This window comes from Aotus nancymaae, unplaced genomic scaffold, assembly GCF_030222135.1.
Source record: "Aotus nancymaae isolate 86718 unplaced genomic scaffold, 86718_ANA_hifiasm-v0.15.2.pri h1tg000058l, whole genome shotgun sequence".
Classification (NCBI taxonomy): Eukaryota; Metazoa; Chordata; class Mammalia; order Primates; family Aotidae; genus Aotus; species Aotus nancymaae.
This window is the reverse complement of record NW_026988472.1, coordinates 43512764-43535441: the sequence shown is the minus strand read 5'-3', so window position 1 is coordinate 43535441 and position 22678 is coordinate 43512764. Positions and strand designations below refer to the sequence as shown.

The 22678-nt window shown below is 40.8% G+C and overlaps 1 protein-coding gene across 3 annotated transcripts in view; it reads right to left on the bottom strand.

Moving 5' to 3' along the window:
* ASB11 (ankyrin repeat and SOCS box containing 11) overlaps window positions 1–19166 on the bottom strand; it is a 31985-nt gene extending 12819 nt beyond the window's left edge. For 2 of the 3 annotated variants that reach the window (XM_012434768.2, XM_012434786.2), the window contains exons 1-3: window positions 18954–19166; window positions 6081–6160; window positions 696–803 (exon numbers count right to left, since the gene is read on the bottom strand). In XM_012434768.2, coding sequence (XP_012290191.1) covers window positions 696–803; window positions 6081–6160; window positions 18954–19134 — 369 coding nt within the window. In that variant the 5' untranslated portion in view covers window positions 19135–19166. Of the gene's footprint in view, window positions 1–695; window positions 804–6080; window positions 6161–17898; window positions 18144–18953 lie in introns of those variants that run through there. The other variant, XM_012434776.3, reaches the window with a different exon arrangement.
* Between the last annotated feature and the right edge of the window lie 3512 nt (window positions 19167–22678).

The window sequence follows — 22678 nt, the reverse complement described above, 5'->3', positions numbered from 1 at the left end:
CATATAGCACTTCAGTCATCCTTTGAAAAATGTTAGGAGATAAATTTAAAATAAGATAAAGTTCAATTCTGTAGATTTCCCCTAATTTATTATTTATTAAAAGCACATTTATTATGATAATTTTGCTCAATTAAAATAGTTGTTCATGTAAGGTGTTGAATTAAGAGTGTCTTCTATTGTTCTTTACAATTTTGTTTTTAAGCCTCATACAGTGTTGGTGGGGATGTAAAGTAGTACAACCATCATGGGGAACAGTGTGGAGGTTCCTCAGAAAACTAAAAATAGAGCTGCCATATGATCCAGCGATCTTACTGCTGGGTATATACCCAAAAGAAAGGAAAACAGTACATCAGAGAGGTATCTGTACTCCCATGTCTGATTCAACACTGTTCACAACTGCCAACACTTGGAAGCAACCCAAGCGTCCATCAACAGATGAATACATAAAGAAAACAATAAAGATTTCTTAAGGTCAATAGCACAGTTTTGAAAGGTTCCTGTGAATCACCATGTCTGAATACTTACACACAGGGGTATAAGCTGAAGAGAGAGGAGTAGCCTGAACGATGGAATATGGACATGGATAGAACCAGCCCAGCCCATAAGTGGGTAAGCCATCAGGAAGGTAAACTATCTTTAAACATTAGCAGATGCACTTGACCAGACAGACCCAAGTAGGCAGGGGCAGTACTCACATGTGCACCATTTTCCAGTAAGGCTTTGGCACAGGCCACGTGACCTCCAAGGCATGCCTCGTGGAGAGAAGACACCCGGTTAATTGTCACCAGGTTCACATTGACACCCTATAATTTAGAGAGAAGCAAGTTTATTTATTTTTTAGAGACTGAGATCGCTCTATGTTGCCCAGGCTGGTCTCAAACTCCTGGCTTCAAGTGATCTGTCTGCCTCAGCCTCCTGAGTAGCTGAGATTTCAAGTGCAAGCCACCAAGCCCAGCAGAAGAGAGTGAAATGCTGCATTTGTGATAGCAATGAAAGCAATGCTGTTGGCTAGGCACAGTGGTTCATACCTGTAATCCCAGCACTTTGGGAGGCCAAGGCGGGTGGATCACAAGGTCAAGAGATTGAGACCATCCTGGCCAACATGGTGAAACCCTGTCTCTACTAAAAATACAAAAATTAGCTGGGCATGGTGGTGTGCACCTGTAGTCCTAACTACTCAGGAGGCTGAGGCAGGAGAATCGCTTGAACCCAGGAGGCGCAGTTTGCAATGAGCTGACACTGCATTCCACTCCAGAGCGAGACTCTGTCTTAAAGAAAAAAAAAAGCAATGTTGTTTCACATGTTTCTGACATTTTCACAGTCTGTGGGTATAATATTAGCACCACAGAGAGAGAAGTAGAAGTTATGATCAGGGGAGTCTAAACAACACAGCATGTGAGAATCTCACATTCATTTATCCAAAAAATGTTATTTCTGCATTCTGGAGCAGGTAATGTACTAGGACCTGTGTCTTCAAAACTTACGATATGGTCTCTCTTCTCCCAGAGCCTACTGGAGAGGCAGAAAATGAAAGACAAAAGAGCAAGAATATTGCTATACTGGAAGTATGCCCAAAATTCATTTGGGAGCATAGGATATCCTTGAATCTGGCTTCAGGAGTAAGAAAAACATCACAAATAGGGTAGTATTTACCTAAGACTTGAAGCATAAAATGCTTCAAGCTGGGAAGACCAAGAAAGAGTATGCCACTAGGAGAGAATAGAAACTGCAAATTCAGGAAGCAACAGGAAGTTATTTCCTGTTGCTTCCTGTTGCTTCCTGTGGCAGGGCCACAGTTGGATTTCTGGAACAGGAAGAACCCACAGAAAGAAGAAACAGGAGATGGGAGGAGATGAAGGAGGATAGTAAGCTGGAGCTAGGTCATGAAAGGCCTTGATTTCCAAACAGGGAGTACATGTCTTAGGGGAAATGGAGCATCTATGAAGTCTGCTAGGCTGCAGAGGGTCTGGAGCTAATAAATTAGCCTTTTAAGAAGCCTACTGTTAGCAGCATGGAGGGTTGATTGCAGGAGTAGGGATGTAAGACCAAAGTAAGGAGAGTCACGGAAATGTTACTATGAGTCTAGGAACAGGCTGGCATGGGCCTGCTGTGGGTGTGAATAGCAGTAGGTATGAGGTACAGATGATGGAGTGCAGACAAGTTCAGGAGGTCAGATTTTATCTGGAACAAAACAATAACTCCCAGGCTTAAGAGTAAGCAGACTGTGCTCTTGGGATTCATATGCTGTGTAGTAGCAGCACTGCTTCGGCCATGACTCCACTATGTGCAGAGGTCTCTGAAGTCCTAGAGTCTGGGGCTAGGGGGCTTCTCCTAATCTTCATTTCCTCACCCAGATATGAGTGTTTCCACCCCATCCTAACACATTCTCCCTCCCCATGCTTCCATGCGTCCCCTTCCTTGTCCTGGAGTCCATGTAACAGATGACAAGGTCAGCCTAGCTGCTGGACAACTCTGACTTCATAACCTGATTTTAACAACATGGTTCTTATCATTTCCGTGCCTCCGATGATCACGTTCTATCTGCAAAAGTATTGACAAAAAGAGTCAAACTCTGTAAAATATTTGAAGAGATTTATTCTGAGCCAAATATAAGTGACCAGTGGCCTGTGACAAGCTCTCAGGAGATCTGGAGAACATGTGCCCAAGGTTGTCAGGCACAGCCTAGTTTTATACATTTTAGGGAGACATGAGACATCAATCAAATACTTGTAAGACATACATTTGTTTGGCCTGGGAAGGTTGGTCAACTCAAAGTGGGAACCTGGGGCTCCAGATTATAGACTCACAGATTTTCTGATTTGCAATTGATTGAAAGAGTTATTATCAATAGTAATGGATATCTGGGTTATGATAAGGGGTTGTGGAGACCAAAGTTTTATCATGTAGATGAAGTCTCCAGGTAGCAGGCTTCAGAGAGAATAGATTGTAAATGTTTCTTATCAGAATTAAGGTCTGTGTTGATGTTAAATTCTGGTCATCTTTTCCTGAATTTCAAAAGGGAGGAGGGTATAATAAGGCATGTTCAACCCTCCTTTCCTGTCATGGCCTGAACCAATTTTTCAGGTTAACTTTGGAATGCCCTGGCTGAGAGGAGAGGTACATTCAGATGATTGGGAGGCCTTTGAATTTTATGTTTCATTTATAAAAGGAATTATGTCCCTGGCCTGTCCTTCCCAGCTGAGTCCTGCTTTTGATCCTCTGCCTTGTTACTGACCCAATGAAAGCTTCTAAAATCCAGTGCCATGACCCTGAACCCCAAACTCCAACTTATGTGCCCACCATCTCCTGCTAGATCTTTGGCTGTGTCATTGCTGTGGTCAGCAGCTGTGATTTCTCATAATTGTCTGCCCCTTCATCATAAGGCCTCTTTTTGACTCCTGAATTCTGTCTATTTTCATGTCCTGAATATGATATCATTACTCTAGATCTGTGCTACATATTTCAAACTGGGCATCTAATAAGAGTTAGAAAAAGTCTTTTCCTTTTGAGAAAATAAGAAAAACAGGTTGGTCCACAAGGTGGCAGAAGTGTGCTAGAAAAAAACTTTGTTATGGTGTAAAACTTCAGAATCCCTGAAATTGTAGAAATGTAATACTGGACAGGCCCAAAAGATCACCTAGAGTAGATCACCTCAATTGTACATGAGAAAATGGAGGAGTAGAATGTTCAAATACTTTTTAAGACTGGATGTCAGTGACAGCCAGCACTGTAACTAAGAGCTCCTGAACCTTGGGTTAATATTTTACTCACATTTACTCACATTGGCTTAATGTTTTACTCACATCAATCACACTATCTAAATGTAAAACCACGTTTATAAAAGTAGACAAATACATTTTGTACTAGTGTGTAAGGGTAAAGAAGTAGGGGTATACAAGAAAAAGTTGAACTTTTCCATAAAGAATGCCCCTTACACATTTAATGACATTATTGAAGCTAACATGCTTATTAAGTATAGTCAGTACAATGTGGGATCCCGGAACAGAAATAGAAAAACACGAGAGGAAAAACTGGTGAAATCCCAATAGCATGCAGTTTAGTCAGTGGTATTGTATCAATATTAACTTCTTATTTTTGACTAATGTACCATAGCTATGTAAGATGTCAACATTAAAGGAAGTTGGGTAAAGGGTATAGTGTATGTGGAAACTCTCTATCCTTTTCAACTCTTCTTTAAAATTATCCAAAAATTAAAAGTCTATTAAAAATATGCCAATAAAAATATTGAAGTGGGAAACTGAGAGAGAAGAGGTGGGTGCAAGACTTTTCACTGTGCACCATTTTATTTATATTTATTTATTTATTTATTTGAGACAGAGTTTCACTTTTTCACCCAGGCTGGAGTGCAGTGGTGTGATACGGGCTCACTGCAACCTCTACACCCTGGATTCAAGCGGTTCTCTTGCCTCAGCCTTCTGAGCAGCTGGGATTATAGGCACCCGCCACCACGCCTGGCTAATTTTTGTATTTTTAGTAGAGACAGGGTTTCACTATGTTGGCCAGGCTTGTATTGAACTCCTGATCTCAGGTGATCCACCCACCTCGGTCTCCCAAAGTGCTGGGATTAAAGCTGTGAGCCACTGCACTCGACCAGTCCACCTTTTTAGATAATTTTTATTTTTGAACTATGTGAATATATTACATATTTAAAATAATCAAATCACATCAAATTTAAAGTGCTTAAAAATAATAAGCAAGTGATAAAATCTGGTACAAAGTTCATTTGATCATTACTGGCAATGCTGATTTCCTTTTGCCTCTCCTTTTTAAGAAGTAACACAACTCATAAAGGAGAAATCAAAAAACATAAATGAAAAATACAGAAAGAGAGAGAGAAAAAAAGAAAGAGAGAGAGAGAAGGAAGGAAGAAAGGAAAGGAGGGAGGGAGGGAGGGAGGGACAGTATACCCAGCTGTTTAAATTCAAAATGGCATGAAAGCCAGATGATTGCCAAGTTGTGGAAGAAAGATATAATGGCTCACCTCCTCTGTATACATGTAGACTGTAAAACATACAAAGTAAATGGAGCCTGCACACTTTCATTCGTCATTTCACAAATATTTACTAGGCCCCTACTCATTGTTCAAGGTGCTGGGGATGTAGTCATAAATATAAATAAAGTAGCCTTCACAACTAAGACTTCAATAAATGTTCCCTACGGAGTCAGATTTACCCATTGTCAACCTACTTTAATGCTTGATCTTGAAATAGTGTGTCATTGGGATATGCAGCCTCTAAGATAGCACCCAGTAATCCCAGAAACCAGGCATTGGCTCCCTTGTGTAATCCCTTCCCCTTGAGTGTGGACTGGACTTATTGACTCAGACCTAATGAGTAGAATATGGCAGAAGTGATAGAATGTCACTGCAGAGATGAGGTTATAAAACAACTGTGACTTCCTTCTTAGGTACCTCTTGTGCTCTCTCTGGGGGAAGCCAGCTGCCATCTCATGACATAGCCCTGTGGAGAGGCTCATGTGGCAAGGAACTGAGGTTTCTCAACAACCATGTGAGTGTGTTTGAAAGTAGATCCTGCCCTACTTGAGCCAGGAGATGACTGCAGCCCTGGCTGACATGTGGCAGCCTGTGAGAGATCCAGAGCCAGAATCACCTAGCTAACCTGCTCTCTGGCCCACAGAAACCATAAAAATCCAAGTATCTGTTGTTTTCTGCCATTATGTTTTGAGGTCATTTGTTAGGCAGCAATAGCTGACTAATTTAACTTCAGGACTGTTGGTGCTAATGCAAGCTGGAAGAGCATGAGGTGAGTTAGTGCAACACTCATTTGAGAGCACTCTCTATCATCCCTCATAGGGAAATTTCCTGTGAGGTAAAGGAAGGCCCAGAGGAAAAGGAGGGAACTGGGCAGAAAATGAAGGAGCTCTCCAGGAAAGGAGAGGCAGGAAGAATAAATGGTGACACATGAGAGGACATACATGCCTAGAATGGCAATGGTGGGACCTGGATAGGGTGAGCCAGACCTCTGCTACAGCCAAAGCTAATAAAGAATGATGCATAATTATAGAATAAGCATGAAGGATCAAGTCTTCGGTTCACTTACTTGAGCAATTAAAGTTTTAAGGGCCAGTAAGCGCCCCTGGGCCGCAGCTTCATGAAGTGGGGATCGATCAGCCCAGCAATCTGAAACACAAATCAAGTTCAAAGTCAAGGACTGGAGACTTCTTCCTGCAACTTGTCCACACTGCCTACCCACTGTGAGAGGAGGTTTGGGGGAAGAGGAGGGAAGCAGGTATCATACATCAGGCTCTCTTGTCAGCCACTTTCAGGGAGACAAGCTACTGAATGTAAAGTCCTTTATAGTTTGGTGGTATGTGCCAAGAGAACAGTCAATCTCTCTGGCTTTTGGGGGGCAATTTTAATAAGCGATAGATTTAGTTCACAAATATAGTGCCCAGTGCTTGAATCTGATAGCTCTCAATAAGGCAAAATGAAGGGCAAAGAAGGTCAATGAGCTTCTACATTTTTATCCTTCCCCTGCCTTTCACCCTCACCCACACCCTAAAGACTCAACAGCCTATGCACTATGAAGGAGACTCTAAGGCAGGGGTATCCAATCTTTTGGTTTCCCTGGGCCACAGTGGAAGAAGAATTGTCTTGGGCCACATGTAAAATATACTAACACTAACGATATCTGATGAGCCAAAAAAAAAAAAAAAATCACAAAAAAACCCTCATAATCTTTTATGAAAATTTACAAATTTGTGTTGGTCACATTCACAGCTGTCCTAGGCCATGAGTTGGACAAGCTTGCTCTAAGGGATCAGGGAAAATGTTTTTTTTTCCCCAAATTCCCTAGGTAATTTTATCTGCTTCATTTGACAATGAAGACATACCTATTATAATGCAGAATGTCATTTTTTCAGACGATTTAATCTTCCAAAAGTTTTTCCCTAAAAGCTTTGTTGTGGGCAGCTTAGTGTGATGACTGAGCATGGGCCAGTGGAGCCAGACTGCTAGGGTTCAAGTCCTACCTTGATCACTTTCTCTGCCCAATTCAGCAAATTGCCAAAATTATTTGAACCCCAGTTTTCTTACTGGTAAAATGGAAATACAGTAATCTGGCATTTGTCAAGTGCCTTGCTCTCTAAGTAGGCCAGTCAAATACAACCACGATGTTAGGTGCTCCAGACATTTTATGATTAATATAAGTAAGCACAATAGAGTAGTGTCCTATGGAACAGTCTTAGAGCTGTCTTCCAGACATATTTTAACTATAATCGCCTGTCTGCAAACAAGACTAACTAGTTTAAATGAGCATTTGAGAGGTAACCCCCCCCCCCCATTAAACCTGCCAACGGGTAATCAATTATTTTGAAAGAAAATCTACTCCAATTTGCAAAATTTGGGAGTTTTTCACATTATATTTGTGCTTTTCATGCATGGAATAGAATGTAATATAATTTGGATTTAACACGAAGGCTCCTTTTAACATCTTGTAGGTGATCCTAATGGTGTTAAGAACTCAGGTTTCCATACTTATATTGGTGAAACAAAAATTCCAGCAAAAATGGAATTGTGTGAATTTGAAATAACTGAAGGCCTTAAGGAAAGAAAAAATTTTTCCAGAGGATGAGAATCAGGGTTAGAAACATTTCAATAAGCCCTCTTCCTACATTGAAACTCAATGTACGAACTTCTCTAATCCTTTGGGTTCTGAAAATGGGGAAAACTTGAATGTACTTTACAGGGTTGCATTGATATTGGAACAACTGGTATGAAAATGTGATTTTCAATATATCTAGATATAAAAGTAAATTTAAATGTAAAACATAGATGTGTGTATATACATTTTTTTTTTTTAGCATTGTGCACTGAGAAAAACTGAACCAGAGCTCCTTAGAGAAATGTTGATCCCAGGTCTGGGCCAGAAAAAATATAAGATGGGCCTTAAACATCTTGCAAGAAAGTAAGAAAGTGCTAAAAAAAAAAAAAAAAGAAAAGAAAAGAAAGAAAGAAAAAAAAGATGGGAGATGTCAAAAACACACAGATGCTGGCTTGATGGGGCTTCCACTTTACAGGGTTGGACTGATGTTGGAGCAACTGGTATACAGGACAACTTGAGTATCAAAATAAACCAAGAGATAACAGATTATATCCTATCAAGTAAAATGGTAGTCTAGAAGTCCTAACTGATATAAATGAATATATAGCCAAATGCCCATCAATGACAGGCTGGATAAAGAAAATGTGGCACATATACACCATGGAATACTATGCAGCCATAAAAAAGGATGAGTTCATATCCTTTACAGGGACATGGATGAAGCTGGAAACCATCATTCTTAGCAAACTGACACAAGAACAGAAAACCAAACACCGCATGTTCTCACTCATAAGTGGGTGGTGAACAATAAGAACACATGGACACAGGGAGGGGAACATCACACACCGGGGCCTGTCGGGGGGAGGGAAGGCTAAGGGAGGGATAGCAGGGGGTAGGGAGATTGGGGAGGGATCACATTAGGATAAATACCTAATGTAGATGATGGGGGGGATGGATGCAGCAAACCACCATGGCATGTGTATAGCTATGTAACAAACCTGCACAATCTGCACATGTACCCCAGAATTTAAAGTGTAATAAAAAATAAAAATTTTCATTACAACTCTAAAAAATGAATATATAAAGACACAGAAGAGAAAGTGCTTTCTCATAATAAAATTCCCACTTAGAAATTGAAGAAATAATAGTATCAGCCCCAACTCATCTCCCTGCAAAATAATTACTAATTAGAAAAGGAACAGGGGTAATTTTATGGAACAGAATTGTAAACGTCACGTTGCCCAAGTGATCAAAGTCAACATCAGCAGTGATGGAACAGATTGCTGTCTGATGGAATGCGATGAGCAACATCATGTGTCATAAGAAGAAACATAACAATAAGAACACACCACCACTTCTGTGATCTTTCTGCCCAAAATGCATAACCCAAATCTGTTAAGGAGGACACTGTGCACCAACCCAAACTGAGGGGACATTTTACAAAATAATTGAGAGACTGAGGAACAGCTCCAGATTGGAGGAGATGATGAAACACGCTATCTAAAGGCAACACACCTGATCCTTTTGCTACCAAGGACATTAGGACAGTTGGCTAAGCATGAATGGGGTCTCTGGAGTAAAGAGAAGTAGGGATTTTTTGTACTGTTCTTGTAACTTTTCTGTCTGTTGAAATTAGCTCCAAATATTTTAAAAGGAAAAGAAAGATGCTAGACAGATCAAATCAATGTTTATCCCATACTCCTGATATGAATGTGTATTTCTTTTTATAATAACAAAGAAAAACAGATAAAAAAAATTTTCCCAAGAAAATAATTATATGTAATAGAAATCATCTTTTTTTTAAAACTTTTATCTTAAGATCAGGGGTACATGTGGAAGATGTGCAGGTTTGTTCCATAGGTAAACTTGTGCCATGGGGATTTGTTTTACAGAGTATTTCATCACCCAGGTATTAAGCCTAGTATCCTTTATTTTCCCTGATCCTCTCCCTCCTCCTACCCTCCACCTTCATTAGGCCCCAGTGTGTATTGTTCCCCTCTATGTGTCCATGTGTTCTCATCATTTAGCTCCCAGTTATAAGTGAGAAAATGTGGCATTTGGTTTTCTGTTCCTGTTTGTTTTCTAAGGATAATGGCCTCCAGCTCCATCTATGTCCCTGCAAAGGACATGATCTCATTTTTTATGGCTGCATAGTATTCCATAATATATATCTGCCACATTTTCTTTATACAGTCTGTCATTAATGAAAATTTGGGTTGATTCCATGTCTTTGTTATTGTGAATAGTGCTATAATGAACATATGCATGCATGTGTCTTTATAACAGAACAATTCATATTCCTTTAGGTATGTACCCAGTAATGGGATTGCTGGGTCGAATGGTATTTCAAAAACAGATAAATGTATTTATTTTTATTTTATTTTATTTTATTTTATTTTGAGATGGAGTCTCGCTCTGTCACCCAGGCTGGAGTGCAGTGGTGTGATCTCGGCTCACTGCAACCTCTGCCTCCCGGGTTCAAGCAATTCTCCTGCCTCAGCCTCCTGAGTAGCTGGGACTATAGGCATGCCACCATGCCCAGCTAATTTTTTGTATTTTTAGTAGAGATGGGGTTTCACAGTGTTGGCCAGGATGCTCTCAACCTCCTGACCTTGTGATCCACCTGCCTCAGCCTCCCAAGGTGCTGGGATTACAGGCGTGAGCCACTGTGCTCGGCCAAAAATTTTTAACATGAGCATATATTGCATTTGTATCTACCCTTGTCTTTAGTTGGTTGAGAGTTGACAGAAAGAATATTTTCAAATCTCTTTGGACATTTATAATTTGCATAAACTGTAAATATTGAGACAATGTATGCATATAATTCTCAATTACTGAGGCTTTTCCTCTAATACATCTCCATCTCATTCAACGTGAAATGTACTTCAGACGTTACGCTCTTGCCTAATTGCTCTTGGAAGTGAATGCAGGCACTGGGGGTAGGACAGTCTATCCATGGCTGCCAACTCAGCACCCTGACCAATGGAAGAGGCAAACCCATAGCTGTGGCTTTGTCATTTCATTGTTCTGACAACAGCCAGTCAGCCTGAGTCACCTGAAGGTACCATAAGTATTCCATTCAAAAATAAAAACAAGATTTAAGTGGCAACTTGCAATTAGAAGAGTTAACTTAGGTTATCAACACAAATGTTTTTATTATTTCTAAAACTTGCCTCCAAGTCGGTTGTGGTGATCCTCAATTTCTAGTAACTTTCTGTTACTTATCAGTTCCATTAGACTCAACTCATATACACAACATGGATAAATCTCACAAACCTCATGTTGAGTGAAAGAAGCCAGAGACAAAAGAACATGTACCGTGTGATTTGGTTTCTAAAAGCAGCAGTCCCCAACCTTTTTGCCACCAGGGACTGGTTTCATGGAAGACAACTTTTCCACAGACCAGCATGGGAGGAGGTGGTGGTAGTTTCAGGATCAAACTGTTCCACCTCAGATCATCAGACGTTAGACTCTCATAAATAGAGTGCAATCTAGGTTCCTCGCATGTGCAGTTCACAATAGGGCTTGCACTCTTATGAGAATCTAATGCCACCACTGATCTGACAGGAGGCGGGGCTCAGGCAGTAATGTTCCCTAACCTGCCGCTCACCTCCTGCTGTGTGGCCCAGTTCCTAACAGGCCACGGACTGGTATTGGTCTTTGGTTTGGGGGTTTGGGAACCCTGCTATAAAGTACACAAGGAAGGCAAATTTGCCTTGAGTATTAGGAGTCAAAAGCACGCTGAGTAGGGATGAGAACTGTCTGCAAGAGGGCATGGTGGCGGCCATGCTGTTAATATGCAATTTCTTGCTTTTAGGTGCTGGTTCCTGATTGTGTTCACTTTGTGAACATTCATGCAGTTGTTCACTTAGGATTTGTGCATGTCTCTGTATTTACATCATACTTTCATAAAGAGTTTTTAAAATAACACAGAATAGCTCTCTTTCTAACTGTAATCTCTGATCCTCTTCACAGCTCCTGGCCTTTTCCCACTCCCAGGGCAGGGTGTGGCCTTCTTTAGCCCACCCAGCAGCTGGAGACAGAAGGGCAGCATGTTTTTCACATGCTTCCCACCTCCTCCTTCTTTTTTTTCTTTTTGAGATGGAGTTTTGCTCTTGTTGCCCGGGCTGGAGTGCAATGGCACGATCTCAGCTCACCGCAACCTTCACCTCTCGAGTTCAAGTGATTCTCCTGCCTCAGCCTCCCAAGTAGCTGAGATTACAGGCATGCACCACCACACCCAGCTAATTTTGTATTTTTCGTAGAGACAGGGTTTCTCCATGTTGGTCAGGCTGGTCTCAAACTCCCGACCAGGTGATCCGCCCGCCTCAGCCTCCCAAAGTGCTGGGATTACAGGTGTGACCCACCACACCTAGTCCCCACCTCCTTCTTCTAGGGTCTGACTCCGCTAGCATCTTGTAAGTGGGGAGAAATGAGAGGGATAGAAAAGGGAAATAGGACGGGATATGTTAACTGGAAGAGGAGGCTGGTCCTGCTTGATCAGTCTCAACTTCAAGCCTCACTCCAGATCGTGGCATGGGGCTTAAGCCCACATACCTTTCCCACCCATTGGCATTTGGCCACCTCTCCTAGTGTCTCCCATCACTGCAGCATCCTCTGATGTCCCCCATTACAACCCTATGCCTCTGAGATCAAGGTAACAATCCTGTGGTGCCATCTTTCATTCTACCAAGAAAGAGGGAATGGTGGTTGTCCTGGGCCTCTCCCTCACCACACCGCTGCTTTCCAATTCTCTTCCTCATATTCATGTGGCATGGGGGATTCAGCAAGTTGTCTTTCTAAGCAGATTCCCAACTTGAGAGTGAAATACCAGGCTCCCCTCCTTCTGAATGCCCCTTATCTAAACTTGTATTTCTCCTAGAGTACCCGTCCCATAGCGTTCAGTGAAGCGGGGAAGAGCCTTGCTCTTAGGAATGGTAACACCCCCAAAACGCACAACCACTGCTCCACATGAAGCTGTCTCATGGTTAGGAAGCATCAGAAATAGGGCTGAAACCCAAGTTATGGGGACTTTAGAACACACCTTGTTCTGGTTTTAAGAACTATTGGTTTTTAAATTTTGCTTATTCTCGTGGTAGACTGACTTGTCATGGGATGCTGTGATATCAACCTCCTCTCTATAAATCAGGGATCCCTAACCCCTGGGCCGTTCTGTGGCCTGTTAGGAACCAGGCCGCACAGCAGGAGGTGAGCAAGTGACACGTCTTCTGTATTTTTTTTTTTTTTTGAGACGGAGTCTCACTCTGTCACCCAGGCTGGAGAGCAGTGGCATGATCTTGGCTGACTGCAACCTCCACCTCCCGGATTCAAGCGATTCTCCAGCCTCAGCCTCCTGTCTAAATATCTATGGACTGAAGGTGTGATCCAGTAATCCATCTGGTGTTCTAGACATAACACCAAAGCCCAAGGACAAAAGTAGCTAGGACCAAAGCCACGCACCACCACTCCCAGCTAACTTTTGTATTTTTAGTAGAGACGCCGTTTTGCCATGTTGCCCAGGCTGGTCTCAAACTCCTGACCTCAAGGGATTCACCTGCCTCAGTCTCCCAAAATGCTGGGATTACAGGCGTGAGCCACTGCACCCAGCCACTTCTTCTATATTTGCGGCCACTGCCCATCACTTGCATTACCTCCTGAGCTCTGCCTCCTGTCAGATCTTCATTGGCACTAGATTCTTATAGGAGTGTGAACCCTACTGTGAACTGTGCATATAAGGGATCTAGGTTGGGCGCTCCTTATAAGAGTCTAGTGCCTGATGATCTGTCACTGTCTCCCATCACTCCTAGATGGGACCATCTAGTGGCAGAAAAACAAGCTCAGGACTCCCACCGATTCTACATTATGGCGAGTTGTATAATTATTTCATTATAGATTACAATGTAATAATAATAGAAATAAACTGCATAATAAATGTAGTACACAAGAATCATCCCGAAACCGTCCCCCCACATCCCCATCCACGGAAAAAATTGTCTTCCATGAAAGCGGTCCCTGGTGCCAAAAAGGTTGGAGACCACTACTATAAATCAATTGTACCACCTTAAAAGTAGAAACCCTTTTTCGTTCCCAATGGGAAACTCTCAAGAAAGTAATCTTTCTAGTCCCATCATTTCCCAGTACTTGCTTCAAAGGACCTTCAAGGGTTTTCACACAGAACCCTTTTCCAGAAACTGCCACAGTGGGGTCTCCTGCTTTTCTATTCTTGTTCCCAACAGTCTCTCACTCTTAACCATTCTTATTTTGCAAATTGGAGCTAATTGTGAGAAACTGAGGATAAAAGTTACTTGGCAGCTTGGGAGTTTTTCCATTCCCTTCAGGAAATATGCAACTGAGCTCTCCAAATAAATGAATGCTTAAGTAGGACTCAATCACTCTCTTCTAAGGCAATCTATTTTTAGTTTTTTGGCAGACTGCCTGTGTCACAGGGCTGCAAACACATCATGAAGATAGTTCACAAATATGTTTGCTTATCCCTGATGAGGTGTACAGAAAATGTTCAAGTACTTTTTCATTTCCCCCTTTGAATTTTTCTCAGAATGAGATTTGTATCTCAGACTGTTTGAATAACAACTTCACGACAACTTCTAAAACCATATATCTCAATAAAAAAATTGGTTCAGATGGAGAACAATTGTCAAAGTTCCAACAATTTGAGATAAAAACCAATTAAACTTTCTTTTTGTAATTTTTACACTAATTTCAACAAGTATTTCAGATTACTGGTTTTTTCTTGTTTTTTTTTGTTTTTTTTGTTTTCTTTGAGATGGAGTCTCACTCTGTCACCTAGGCTGGAGGGCAGTGGTGTGATCTCGGCTCACTTCAACCTCTGCCGCCTGGGTTCAAGCAATTCTTCTGCCTCCCGAGTAGCTGGGATTACAGGCGCCTGCCACTGCACCCGGCTAATTTTTGTAGTTTCAGTAGAGACAGGGTTTCACCATCTTGGCCAGGCTAGTCTTGAACTCCTGCCCTAGTGATCCACCTACCTTGGCCTCCCAAAGTGCTGGGATTATAGGCATGAGCTACCACGCCCAGCCTCAGATTACTGTTTTTTTTATTTGAAAAGATGACCTAACTGGTTATAATCCCCAGTGCACATGGAACAATCTTTATTCTCTTTATTCAAGTTCTAAAATCATATGAGGCCGGGTGCAGTGGCTCACACCTGTAATCCTAACACTTTGGGAGGCCGAAGCAGGCAGATCACCTGAGGTCAGGAGTTTGAGACCAACCTGGCCAACATGGTGAAACCCCGTCTCTACTAAAAATACAAAAATTAGCTGGGCGTGGTGGCAGGCGCCTGTAGTCCTAGCTACTCAGGAGGCTGAGGCAGGAGAATCACTTTAACCTGGGAGGTAGAGGTTGCAGTTAGCCGAGATCACACCATTGTACTCTAGCCTGGGCAATAAGAGGGAAACTCCGTCTCAAAAATAAATAAATACATACATAAATAAATACATAAATAAAATCATATGAAACAACTTCTGTAGCATTTGTTAAGGAAAAGTCATAAGGAATTTTAATTTTGAACCAAAATACAGATAAGCGCCTAGCAGAATTAACAGTATTTTATGTGAAACAAAGGTAACTGGGAAAATAGAATATATTTACTGAGATATCTAAAATTTTAGAATAAAATTGAGTCAAATGAATCTTCTCCAGAATGTCCAGTCCTAGAGAGGAGATAAGACACAGTGAGCTGTGTTAGACACAATTTACTATGTTGCAGGGTATTAGAAAGAAGACTCCTTCGAACTCTTGAGGGCGGGAGAGCTGAGCTAAAGGGGACTGGTGGGACGCTGAGCTTCTGCCAAGGACTGGTTGTCCTAACCTAGGAAAAGCCAGCAGGCACCTGATATGCTACTTAGAGGATAGTTAGGCCAATGTTTGCGGAGACAACCAGCAAAACTAAATAAGAGCAGAAGGCTAGATAGAGGTTTGGGGAAGAATGAAACAAAGGCAATCCTATTGGAATGGAAATGACAGGAAAAAGGATTCAGAAAGCTGAGTCAGGCAGAGGCATAGCTGTCAAATCATGGTCAGTCCATCAACAAGTGATTTTAAGCATAACACTTAGAATAGTACTGATTTTTTGGGCGTAGCTTAAAATAGCCTTTTTTTGTTTTGAAAGAGGCACTACAGTTCTACAACCTCTCATCTACACTTGTAAAGTTCCTCCAATTCTGAAAACCAAGCTTTTCCCCAAATTTGACACAAACTTGTTTAGCAGCAAAGCATGGACAGGACTCAGGTCAAGCAATTTACTACTTTTCTTTGTATTTCCACCTAGTGTGAATATTTATATGTTCACTATAGAAAATCAAAATGTTTGATTGTGGGAGGCAGCTCCAGGCACCACCAAAAGTGCTGTGTAATGAACAGTATGTACATTGTATGATCTTTCTAACATTCAAAAGCTATTGAATACTGAAACATGGCTGGCTGAAGGGTTGTAAAAAACATGATCAATCTGTATCTACACTGTATTTTCTTTCTTGATGACCAAGTCATAGTACTAAACATAGCTTAGTACAAATTAGCAAAGGTTGAAAAATCATACCTCTCTCCTCAGACAGTGCCTGCAGAAATATCTATGGACTGAAGGTGGGATCCAGTGATCCATCTGGTGTTCTAGACATAACACCAAAGCTCAAGGACAATGTTTTAAACTTAAAAATAAAAAACAACATATAATTGAAAAAATAAAGAAGCTTAAAAACCAAAACTAATAACAGTCAACTATGGCTTAATTCAACTATGGTGAGTGATTATCAAATGTAATAGTTTAAGCCACAAAGACAAACAACAGAATGTACTCCAGACTATGAAATACACCCCCCACCGCAAAAAATAAAAAATAAAAAATAACTTTCCAAAAGCTTTTACAGTCCAAAGAATGATATTTAATGAGGTATGGGGTGTTAAATGCAGCCTCCAAAAAGAAAGGGCTCCGGATCTACAAAAGTCTAACCTGTGTCCTGGCTAGGTTTTTCCTGCCCTTCCTTGTTTTTGACATTGCTGACAGTAGTTTACAGGAATAGCATATGCTAGCAAAATCAAGAAACTTAACCTTGGGCTGAGACTTTTCTAAGTCAATAAGCCAATTTACTGATTAAATGTCACATATTTTCCCAACAAATATTTGTCTGACCAATGAAAAGCAAAGGTGATTTCTGGTTAGAGTTTGATTTCTGGTTTGAATTTAACACTTTCACAAAATTTTATTCTTGATTTTTAATATACCTAACTTCAAATATATAGTATCTGACTGTCGATAGTGGTGTCAAAAGAAAAAGCACAGGATCACATGAAAAATACTGGTCCTGGCATGTTACTGCCTACATTCTTATAGAAAGACTTACTTAGCGGCTGGACATGGGGGCTCACATCTATAATCCCAGCACTTTGGGAGGGCAAGGCAGGCAGATCAGTTGAGGTCAGGAGTTTGAGACCAGCCTGGCCAACATGGCGAAACTGTCTGTACTAAAAATACAAAAATTAGCAGGGCATGGTGGTGTGCACCTGTAATCCCAGCTACTCAGGAAGCTGAGGCACGAGACTCACTTGAAACCCAGAGGCGGAGGTTGCACTGAGCCGAGATTACACCACTGCACTCCAGACTGGGTGACAGAGCAAGGATCCTTCTCAAAAATCCAAAACAAAACAACAAAAAAAACCAGCAAGACTTATTTACCAAATCTGGATATACTCTCTATTATATATGGGGGGGGAGGGGATTCGTGTATATGTACACACACACACACAAAAAGGAAATAAAACTGGGAAATTGACATGCACCATTCCCTGTCTCTTTAACAATAATTGAAAAACGTTTTTGACCTTAGAACACTATGCTACTTGCAAATTAAATGAGTGTTATTTTAAGAAATTGAACAAGTAAAGATATTTGCACTACAGAATGAATGAACTATATTTAAGAGATTTGTATTCCAGCTCTAGATTAAATTCAAACCATGCTTACATGGGTTTTGACTATAAGAAGGTTTTACACTTTTTAAAGAGTGCACTTAATTAAAAATCACAGACAAAAATAATGCACAGGAGCAACAGGAGAAAACATTTTTAACATGTTCTTGCCAATACTGACTTTGTTGGACTTCATCTCATTTAAACCAGAAGAATGATGTATCTATAAGAACACCAAAACTATTACTGAAAATTTTAGAAAGCCTTTGCCCAAATTAACAAATTAAATTAGAAAATAACTTTTAAGATGATGCTTAACTTGAAACTAAATAGAAGCATTACTTTTTTTTAACTAGTCAAAGTAACATACCTCCCTGAAATGTGTGACAAATATAATCCCCAAAAGAAATCTCTTTCCATGGTCCGAACCTTCTGATACTTTCTGAAACTTCACAATTCTTCTCATTTTCCTCAGTTAATTGAAGCATTCTGATGCTTCGTCCTTGGAGATCTTATTTCTTTAGATAAGACTGCTGTTGTCTAGTGTCTTCTGAGTTGTCTAGTGTATTGGAATCACATAGCATAAGTCTATTTTGAAAGAGAATCCTGGATGCAAATTGAAATGGATACTAGATAAAGAATGATGTAATCCTGGAACCCCTGCAAACACTAAAAATACATAGGGAAATTCTGAACTCTGTTTATGAATAAATACTCCTCTATTAAGTGACAATCCAGCAGTGACAGGGATATCTGACTCATTTACTTTTGTAACATCTCACTACAATTAAAGTGACTCATTTCTTGAAAGAAATGGACACTAATCTCTACAAAGCACGAGAATTTAAAATGTTTTACCCAAATCTTGGCATTTCATATTAAAATAGACTTTGTTTGGAGTGCTTTGCATGCTACTATATAAAATGGGTTTAGTGAAGGGCTTTTCTTGACAGCGACAAGTGGTTAATCCTAATTGCAAATCACAGCACAAAAATACATACAGCATGCCATGTTTGCTGCTTTAACTACAATTTATTAGTCATTATATTTCCTGAGAAAATTTAGTCTGGTTAGAATGCTCTTCATTGTTAAAGTATGCTTAAAAATTGTAAAGAAAATAATTATATACAAGTAATTATTTGGGCCAGTAGAAATGAAGTTTCTCAAAATACTCTTAGTAAGCCACTACCTGTTTACTTCTTAAATAACAACTGCTACAAGATCTACTAACTTGCAAAAAATAAAGCTAAAAATCCTCCACAAATTGATGCAGCCAACAGCATTTGCTACTTTAAGTGACAATTTTTCAAACTACCCACTTTAAAATCAAACTATAAATATAATCTGCCTTCGAGAAATACTATTCATATGAATTATCTAGGAGGGATTTTTTTAAATATTGGGAACAAATTCATGTACTTTTACCTGAAATTCCACCATAGATCTCTTCTGCTATCCTAGCCGCTTCTTTTCTATTTCCTTTGACGATATAGAAATGAGTTAGTAGAGCCAAAAAAACTTTAATCAAAAGCTTAAAGAAAAAAAAGGTAGCAAACATTGTAATAAAAATGTTTTTAAAGCCATAGAAAACAGGACCATCTTCCATTTTGGCTTATGCTCTGTATAGGGTCCTAGGACTGTAAAATTTCACTGAGTTATAATTGGTATCATATGACATCTATTTTAAACCTTCTAGCACTCAGTGCTCCTGTTACCAAGAACTCAGTTTGTAAGTTCTAATCTAACTGTGATTTGGCAAACTGCATGTGCTGACATCCACAGCAGTGTTAAATAAACGAAAGAAACTTCCTTCTAACCAGAAACATCCAATAGTTCTAGAACTACATAAGTACTATCTAACAAATAAGATTCATATCCAAACCTTTTTTACTCCTAAACCCCTCTTTTTGCTATTTTATGTTAGAAGGCAGGGTTGGAAAGACAGAAACTTCTCAGATTCTATAAAGATAAAGCAAGTTATTTGACACATACAAAAAAGTGCAAAATATTCTATGTTTTAAGTGGGAAATACTACTCCCTGGAGCATTTCATTTTCTCCTAATTCTGAAGTTTATAGAGGATTAAGCCCAAATCTAAAATATGATCACTTAAAAAAGACCATTTACCCTAAGGCTGTATTTATTTATTTATTTTTGAGGTGGAGTCTCACTGTCACCCAGGCTGGAGTGCAGTGGCACAATCTCCGCTCACTACAACGTCTGCTTCCTGGGTTCAAGAGATTCTCCTGCCTCAGCCTCCCGAGTAGCTGGGATTACAGGCATGCACAACCACGCCTGGATAATTCTCGCATTTTCAGTAGAGATGAGGTTTCGCCATGTTGGCCAGGCTGGTCTTGAACCCCTGACCTCAGGTGATCTGCTCGCCTTGGCCTCCCAAAGTGCTAGGATTACAGGCATGAGCCACCATGCCTGGCCAAGCCTGTATCTAATAAAAGGCGTATCTTGGATGCCTCTCCAAGTGAAAGTGTCAGACTAGAAGCATACTACTCGCCGTGGTAGTTCCATCTGGGACAATGTCCCACGGCAATGTTCCCTCCTGATCATTCACTTGCATTTCAAGCAAGGGTAAAGGTGGTGCCCATTTCTGAAAAATGTGGGCTATCCTTGATCATGGAAGAGTCATAGTGAAATGGATGAAAGAGATGCCCTAGGTTCTGGATGAAGTACCCAAATATTCCATGAATCAACCTTCTCTAAAAATATATAGGGAAATTGTTTCCCTATGTATTTTTCCCTATGTATTGCCCAAGAATACATAGGTTGGGCAATTTTCTCTTATCAGCTGGCCAACACAAGTGAAATGGGTTTATTTTTAGTTTTCCTCATCACTATAGGTCTTTGCCTTCTTTCTTGACTGTTAGATTTTGTAAATTTCTAAAATCAGTTGAAAAGACAAACCAAAATAAAGTTATACAAGCAGCCTAATAAATCTTAACAAACGCTTTATGCAAAAACATGAGGAGGCTGGGCACGGTGGCTCACACCTGTAATCCCAGCACTTTGGGAGGCTGAGGTGGGCGGATCACCTGACCAACATGGAGAAACCCTGTTTCTACTAAAAATACAAAATTAGCCAGGCGTGGTGGTGCATCCCTATAATCCCAACTACTCGGGAGGCTAAGGCATGAGAATCGCTTGAACCTGGGAGGCAGAGGTTGTGGTGAGCGGAGATTACACCATTGCACTCCAGCCTGGGAAACAAGTGAAACTCCGCCTCAAAAAAAAGGGGGGGAATTTCTCCTAGCATGCAGGCAAATTAGAATGACTGCCCAGTTAAGAACTGTTTCACTACATTAAAAAGGTGACATGTAGGAATACAACCTTGAGCCACAACATGCAGGTCATCCAGTTCAGTGTACCAGAGCACTATAAAGACCTTGAGTTGTCTTCACTCTCAAGGAACAGATATTAACATAAGATTTACTTTACTGAGCTTATATTACCTGGTGGAATGCCAGTTTATAAAAGCACACAAATACAACTCTTTTAGTCCTTTTCATGTATCTCTTTCTTCAATCATACTCTAAGTAGGCAATCATTTAGTCATGTCAGACCAGTGACGTTCATTGTACTGGGATGACCCAGAGCACTGTGGAATGCTTAGCAGCAACCCTGACCTCTACTCACTTGATGCCAATGCCCCACCCCCATCTAGTAGTAACAACCAGACATTGCCAGATGTCCCCTTGGAAACAAAACTGTCCCCCCAAACCCTAGTTGAGAACCACTGAGCTATACTCAAATAGAAATGATAAAGGATAAAGTAAAATCAATTCCCCCAAGTACTATAGGCAACAAATCAATTTCTAGATAGAACTTTTTCAGAATTTTATATTAAAAAATCCAGCTACAGGATGATACAATTTAACATCTAGCCACAATCATTTGGGAATGCAGAGATGAATAAAGAGGCTTTAAAAATACTTCACAAAAGTAAACACAGACCTATACTACCTTGACTTTGCCAAAAATAAGTTTTGGTGTAAGATAAATCAAAACATAAACATAGGTGACTGCTCTCTGTTTCCCCCAAAAGGGATGGGAGAAAATAAATCAGGGATGTCCAATCTTTTGGCTTCCATGGGCCACATTGGAAGAATTGTCTTGGGCTGCACATAAAATACACTAACAGGCTGGGCACAGTGGCTCATGCCTGTAATCCCAGCACTTTGGGAGGCTGAGCTAGGGGGATCACCTGAGGTCAAGAGATCAAAACCATCCTGGCCAACATGGTGAAACCCCATCTCTATCAAAAATACAAAAATTAGCTGAGTGCGGTGGCACACGCCTGTAGTCCCAGCTACTCAGGAGGCTGAGGCAGGAGAATTGCTTGAACCCGGGAGGCAGAGGTTGCAGTGAGCTGAAATTGCACCACTGTACTCCAGCCTGGCAACAGATCGAGACGCCATCTCAAAAAAAAAAAAAAAAAACACTAACAGCAGACCACGAGGTCAGGAGTTCAAGACCAGCCTGGTCAACATGGCGAAACCCCATCTCTACTAAAAATACCAAAATTAGCCGATCCGATCGTGGTGGCAGGTACCTGTAATCCGAGCTAATCGGGAGGCTAAGGTAGGAGAATTGCTTGAACCTGGGAGGTGGAGGTTGCAGTGAACCAAGATTGTGCCATTGCACTCCAGTCTGGGCAACAAGAGTGAAACTCCATCTCAAAAAACAAAAAATAATACACTAACAATAGCTAATAAGCTAAAAGAAAAAAAGCCTCATAACTTTTTTTTTTTTTGAGACAGTCTCACTCTATCGCCCAGGCTGGAGTGCAATGGTGCTCTCTCAGCTCACCACAAGCTCCGCCTCCCTGGTTCAAGCTATTCTCCTCCCTCAGTCTCCTGAGTAGCTGATTACAGACGTGCGGCACCACGCCCGGCTAATTTTTGTATTTTTAGTAGAGATGGGCTTTACCATGTTGGTTAGGCTGGTCACTAACTCCTGATCTCGTGATCTACCCGCCTCGGCCTCCCAAAGTGCTGGGATTACAGGCATGAGCCACCGCGCCGGCCAAGTCTCATAATGTTTTAAGAAAGTTTACCAATCTGCACTGGGCTGCATATAAAGCCATCCTGAGCTGCAGGTTGGACAAGCTTGCTGTAAATGAAGTCAAAATTCAAATTT